Here is a 6,854-nt window from a genome sequence, read left to right as displayed (position 1 = left end):
CACGAGCCTCAGTCCTTGGGTCCTCTGTGGGACCCCTCTCTGCATGTGTCCTGAAACAGCTGGTCTCTGGGCACTTCCCTGGCCACACAAAAGGACTTGTGCTCAGCTTTAAAGGGGCAGGCAGTGACAGGGACCCCCGCCCTAAAGCCTGGGCAGAAAGAGGGCGTCAGGCAAGGGGACGGGGGTGCCCCATTCCAAGAAGAGCCAGAGACTTCTACCTGTGGGAGCCAGAGGGGGCCACACGATGACTGGGGACTTTGGGAAACGGGCTCCGCGGACTCAGGGCCTGGCTTACATGTGCCGACTACTGAGCAGCATGCTACTGCAGAAGGAGCCCGGCCGTAGAGCTGGACGGTCCAGGTTCAAGTCCATGCTCATCACTTTCATGCTGTGTAGCCTCGGGCATGTTTCTCCACCTCTCTGGGCTTTGAATTATTAGTAATGATTCTTCCGCTGCTGTTTATTGCGCACCGCCCTCTCCACCTCATCTGTGTATTGGAACAACGATGCTGTCAAGTTCAAATACGTGCACATGAATCTAGCAAGGAGCCTGGACCTAAGACTCAACCGATGATGTCAGATCTCTTTGTCTTTCACCTAAGAGTTAAGACAGAACCCCAACTCAGTCAGGACGGAGAGAGCATAACGCTCCGGCTGGAAATTGAACACGCACATCTATCCTCATTGTCATCTGAATAATGGTGGGGAAAAAATCAATGACGAAATCATAGGAAGTCGAGATGGAATGACCCCAAGCAAACCACTGTGATCTGCACGCCAAGCCTGGGCCAGATGGTCCCGCTCCTGACCACCTATGGCCCTGGCGTGAAAAAAAAGACTGGAAAGGTGACTTTAACTGACATTCCTGGGGGAGACCTGTGCCCAGAAGTGCCCATGAACACCGGCCCCTCGGGCAGCCTGGGAGGCTGGAGTCCTCGGAGAGAGAAGCCATCCTTTCTCCCTCCCCCATCACAGCCACACAGAACCCTCGCCCGGGGCACTGCCGTCTCCACAGGCCATTTGAGAACAGGGAGCTGCCACCTGCCTCTGACGGGGCTGCAGGCGGCCCTGGGGATGTGTGGTCTAAGGTAAGGAATCAGAGGATGTGGCCCGAGTGGCCCCACGAAGACACCAAGCATCGCCTTGTCCCCCTGGCTCTGGCCTCCCTCCTTGGGCTCTGTCTCAGACGGACCTTGCTCATGCGGCAGACACGGGGGCCTGGACAGGGAGGAGGGTGCTGGGATGACGGCCATGCAATGGCTAAGGAGCCAGCCCGACCTCGAGAGCGGACCGCATCTGTGATTCCAGAAGGCATCACGTCCCCGTCCCTTCTCCCCGCCTGCAACGTCACGCCTGTCCTCTGTGCTCCTGACCTCCGCTTGAGCTGAAGCACTTGAGGAATGATGCGTGGCTGCGGTGACAGATGTGACCAATAAGAGCTGGCGGCCATCTGCCGGCGCTGTCTGGATGTCGGGCTGGAAATCCTGTTATCACGGCAGCTCAGTGCCAACCACCCAGAGGCGCACGGCTGCCGCCTGACAATTACGATGCCCCTTTGCCTGTCGTCGCGAACACTCATTTCTCCTGAGACCACAGTGACAAATTCAGCCTTTTTGCCAATGTCCCCAAACATGCACAGGGGCTTCTTAACCAGTCTTTCGAGTCTCTCAACCACAGCTGACGGGGGGGGGCGAGGGAAGTTTCCCAGGGGGACAGACCCTTTGCACTCTCAGACTCGTCACACAGGGAGGCTGCCTCCCCACCTGCAATGATCTCTTCCTAAGTTCTGTAGAGAAGCAAGCCCTTTCCCATCTCGCTCTGGCCTTCATGTGGGGGCTCCCTCGTTTGCCAGGTCCCCCAGCCACGGACTTCTAAGAACGTAGGGAAACTGACTTGGGCCGAGCACACTCGGGCCCACAAGAGCACCCAGTAGCCTAACCACGTTTAAATGCAGGTGTGTGCGCCCGTTCAGGACTCTGCATCGTCTCCCGAGGGCAGCTGACGAGGTGGTGTCTGCTGGAAACGGGGCTGAGAGAGCCCTGAGCCAAGTCAGCAAACGTCCCCTCTGATCTGGCCCCTTCATTAACGTGCCCGGCGACCACAGGCAGAGCTCACCACTGTCCCGCCCATCCGTCAAACGATTAGGTGGACACGAGCCTTCATTGATCCCTAAAATTCTGTGATTTTCCAGATAACAAAGAGCATCTTCTTGTGGGCAGTCTGAGGAATAAACGCCTTGTCAGATCTAACTTTTAAAGGTAACTTCTCTTTGTAAAAAGAAGAGGAAGTGCATCCGGCAGATGGAAACCACCCCGGAAACCTCACCATGTCACCAGTAATCCCCCCATTCTCGGCTTTTCTGATGCTTTTGGGTCTCATCAGGCGCCGAGGTGTCTGGCGACAAAGGTGCCATTTTTTAAAGTCAAATCTTCTAGGGCCCTTCAAGCGACCACCACCAACATTCCAAGGGTCTGAGATTGGGCGGGGAGCACTCACATTCTGCGGGGGCTCTGGCCCCGACACCCAACACACCAGGTGTGATAAGTCTGTATGGAAGCAAGACACAGAAGTGATTATTTACTGCCAGCGACCGCCCGTCCAGCCACGTGGGCATCTTGAATCGAGCTGGCTGGTTCCGTCCATCTCTTGTTCTTGGAAAACAGTTTCCAGAATTCCCTAACTCGCGCCTGAAGGCTTTGCCCTGCCCACCTCCAGGGGCCAGAAGCTCATGCTCCCATGTTTTCTGGATCGGCTCAACCACAGCACGGCAGATTTAAGTTAGGGCTGTGTGGGGATGTTCCAGACGCAGGGTCACTGCCCCTGGAGAGGCCGTGTGCATGGCTGGAGCTCCTGGGTCTGGACCGTGGGCGCAGCCACAGGCCCACAGCGACGGTGGCCCGCGCAAAGCCTCACCCGCTGCGGGCCCTGCACAGGGGGAGCGTCCTGGAGCCTCAGAAGGTGAAGGCGTACACCACCCCCACCACCACGATGTTCCCCAGCGTCGCTATGATGGCTATCCAGAGCAAGACTGCGTCGTTGGAGGACCGCGGGGGCTCCTCGGGCTGGCCCTGGCCGCCGGAGGCCGCGTGGACGTTGGGGGAGGAGTTGAAGAGGGAGTACTCCGTGCTGAAGTCCTCATTGGGCGAGTCCATGAAGGCTCCTCCCATCATGGGCAGCTGGGAAGGAGGACAGAGAGAGAATTAACCGGAGTCCGGGGGGCTTGGGAAGAACCGCCGTCCAGAGGGACCTCTGCCTGGCCAAGCCACCCCGCGCGAAGACAAAACTAACATGCAGAGGGCCTCTGAACCGGGCTCTGACAGTGTATATTTGAATCTACTAAAATTAGTATGCGCAGCAGCCTCGGGAGGCAGACACCCTCATGCCCGTCTTGCAGATGGAAGCATTAAGGCACAGGGCAGCTAGCTGGCTACTCCCCAGGGCTCACGGACCCTCCCTCTCTAGACGCCAGCCCCCTCCGCGACAGCATGGGTCGTAAAACACCTCTGATTTTCTTCTAATTTTTAAGAGTAATATATGCTCAGCATAGAACATGAAGAAAATATAAAAGAAGATAAGGGAAAAAATTAGAATCCTAATTCCACCACTTTGGCATAATCACTGTTAACACTTTAATGTTTTTCTTTTGAAATTTTTTTTCTGAGTGTGTGTGTGAGAGAAACAAGTTTAAACATGGAATTTGATATTCCTGTATAAAAAGTCCATCAAAATACCATTTTAACTGTTGCATAATATTCTATCATAAATACAAACCATAATTTAACCATTTCCCCTAGAACTGGAGATTTAGGAATTTCGATTTTTCCTGTTACAGATAACGCACTGATAAGCATCCTTCTGCATCCATCTGGGTGTGCGTACATGCTCGCACGCGCATTTTTATTTGGGAGCAGACTCCCACACAGAACATCTGTGCCAGGGGCACGAACATTTCAGAGCTCCCGGGGCACAGGGACGAACTCCCCAGTGGAGAGGTTCTAACTCCCAAAGCCCCCATTGCTGCACGAACGGAAAGCGAACACCAAGGTCAGCCCTGATTCCGTCATGAGAACAGAGGCTGCGGTCACCTCGGAAACAGATGCTGAGAGAAGCATCTGGAAGGCCCTCCGGCCAGCCTCTGTCTACTTCTAAGCCAGTTTGGGAGACGTCCTCTGGGTGGCAAGTGGCTCTTCTCACACCAGTGGGCAGGTACAGTCACTGGTCCCCTGAGAATGGAATCCTTGGCGGAGAGGAGATGTGGGGGTACGCCCCCTAACTTCAGACGCTGGAAGGGCCACCATGCAGAGAAGAGTGTGGCCCGAGGAGGCAGAACAAGAAAACAAGTTTCCTCTTGCTGAGTTAGACACTGACAGTCGCAGTGGTGTGGTGTGGGGGCCTCGATCACGTCAAGCTCAGAAAAATACTCGTCGGCTTGTTGAAGAGGGGGACACCAGGACATAATGGACCTATGGCCAATGTTCAAGGTCAGTGTTATCTATAAAGGCTGTGTTTCCTGACCATGACTTCCGGGGAGGCAGAGACCTCCACTCTATTTCCCACAGTGTCCCCAGTGCCTCGAACAGCACAGACACTCAAAAGATATTCGGAAAATGAATGAATTCTAGGACCATCAGCCAGGAGTCCTGAGGGCACGACGAGATTTGGCCCCAGAGCTAACATGTCCTTGATGTACGATCTGGGGCGGTTCCTTAGCCTCTCTGGGGCTCAGGTTTCCCATTTAAAAATGGGCAAATTAACATAAACTAACTGCCTTATAGACAGGAGCTGCCAGAAGGCTCTCACACTACCGGACAAACGGTTTCTGGGGGCAGGGAAGGGGGAACAAGTCACAAAATAAACCCAGATACAGTTCCTGAAATTAAAAACATGCCTACAGAATGATACTACATATTATGCATGGATCCACATGCATGGGAGTAAAAGTATAAACATGGATCGCGAATATATAAGCCAGGTTCACAGTAGCAGGTGCCTCTGGGAAAAAGGGATGTAGAGACAAAGGAGACCAATATTGCCTGTAATATTTTATTACGAGAAAACATGAGCGAACATGATGAAATGTTGCTTAAATGATCTATCCTGGTCAGTGGGCCTACGGGTGTTTGTTACTTTTTGGTACTTTTAAACTGTATCGCCTTAACAGCGATGCTTTGAATAAAAGAATGCGTAAGTTACCATCATTACTGTGGGACCAGCTGCTGTCGGAAGCCAGGATGGTGCCCCAGCCCACAGGTCCTGTCCCTCAGTGTTGGGGTCACCTCATGGAGGGGTTTAGGAGGGCATGGGCTGTTGTGGACACGGGGGCACCGTTCTCTGGGGACCTCACTGTACTCCCCCTTCCCCCCATAGCAGAATTGCTCGGCGGAGAGGGGAGCCTTCCTGGTCCCCGTCTCTCCCTGCTGAGGAGACAGAGGTGACATAAATCTTCTCTACGCTGGGCCTCTCCCAAGAAAGGAACAGAAAACGCTTTCAAAGGGACATCTGCCAAGCATGGTACCCGGACCGGCTCGGCCACGTCCCTGCACAAAGCCAGCCTTCAGGGGAAGGAGGGGAGGGACAACGGACTTCTGCTGATGGACGCTCTGTGAAGGGGCGCTGGCCGTGCTCTGGTCCCCCAGACCCGCCTTCCTTAGAAGGCCATCCACAGGCCCTGGCACTGCAGCAGCCTGGCTGCGGGCTGTGGGTTTTAAAGGTAAATTTGTACTGGAGTAAAAGCATTCATATTTTCCCCCTGCCTCCCTGGGGCCAGGAGATGGGGTTTCTGGCCCCCCGCCCCCCGGAGTCCCGCCTCCCTCTCTGAGCCTCGCATTGAACATAATTATAATAAAAAAATTACCCTTACAGTAACAGATGTGTCTGACGTTCAAGTTTAAGTGGGCATCCTGTATTTTTATTTGCTAAATCCAGCAACTCTACACATGGCCAATCTGAGAAACAGCTGCAATTTCAGAATTTGTGCAAAGGACCACGCCCTCAGTTTTATCTCTTCAGAGCATGCCATCTGTGGCCCAGGCTCTCTCGGTGACCTAGTTCACTGGAAAATTCCAGGGCCACCTCCGGTCAGCCTACAAACACTAGATGATAATTCCTTTCATCACGAAATTCTCGTAGGGTCTCTGTGGCCCAAATATAAAGGCTGGAGAGACGTGGGGGGACCATCCAGCTATTTGTTATTCGTTCTACAAACACGGAAGGGCCGCTCTGCACCAGGAGGGAGGACAGATACTAGGGATGCCAAGGGTACCCCGTGACCTCTGACCTTGAAGGGCTCAACATTCCGAAGGAATACAGACTCAAACACGCGCTCATGGGCCTGAAACACGTAGCGTCCTGCTGTAAACCCCGATGCCTGCGAGAGTAATTTTGAGCGCCATCCTGACTGTCACGCAGGGCGGGCCCGGGCGCCCAGGGCAGGGACCCCGCCCGCTGCCCTCTCAAGCCTCAGGCTAGCGGAGCTCTCTGGCTTTTCTCCATTTTTGACTTTTGGATCTGGTTAATTTTCAGTGAATTCCTTTTGGAGCAAGTGAAAAGGAATGGAAAACCCAGTGCAAGGTAAACGGAGACGCCCTGACAGTGCGTTCTGGAGGTGGGGGCAGAAGACCCATCAGGGTAGGTGTCAGGGAGAGGAGGCGGCCCCCTGAGCTTTCCCTTCCCGCGTGTGGAATCTTACTCATCAGCACAGATCCCAGGAGGCCCTGTGGGGATCGGGCAGCACAGTGCTGAGGCCACAGGCCCCTGATCCGAGGCGAGGTGGTGGGGGGAGCCCCGTCAACGGGCAGAAGATGCCCCCCAGGGACGGCACTCCTGGCTCCAGGCCCACTGCGCCTCCTGGACCG

The 6,854-nt window shown here is 54.5% G+C and overlaps 1 protein-coding gene across 1 annotated transcript in view; it reads right to left on the bottom strand.

The window, feature by feature from the left end:
* Positions 1 to 2,250: 2,250 nt before the first annotated feature.
* CUNH14orf132 (chromosome unknown C14orf132 homolog) overlaps positions 2,251 to 6,854 on the bottom strand; it is a 30,254-nt gene continuing 25,650 nt past the window's right edge. Inside the window, exon 2 of the mRNA XM_015599563.2 lies at positions 2,251 to 3,176. Within this exon, the coding sequence (XP_015455049.1) occupies positions 2,952 to 3,176 (225 nt within the window). The 3' untranslated portion in view covers positions 2,251 to 2,951. The remainder of the gene's footprint in view (positions 3,177 to 6,854) is intronic.

The sequence above is a fragment of the Pteropus alecto genome, unplaced genomic scaffold (genome assembly GCF_000325575.1).
Source record: "Pteropus alecto unplaced genomic scaffold, ASM32557v1 scaffold8, whole genome shotgun sequence".
Lineage (NCBI taxonomy): Eukaryota > Metazoa > Chordata > Mammalia > Chiroptera > Pteropodidae > Pteropus > Pteropus alecto.
The sequence above is the reverse complement of the archived record's forward strand: the minus strand, read 5'-3'. Positions and strand labels throughout refer to the sequence as shown.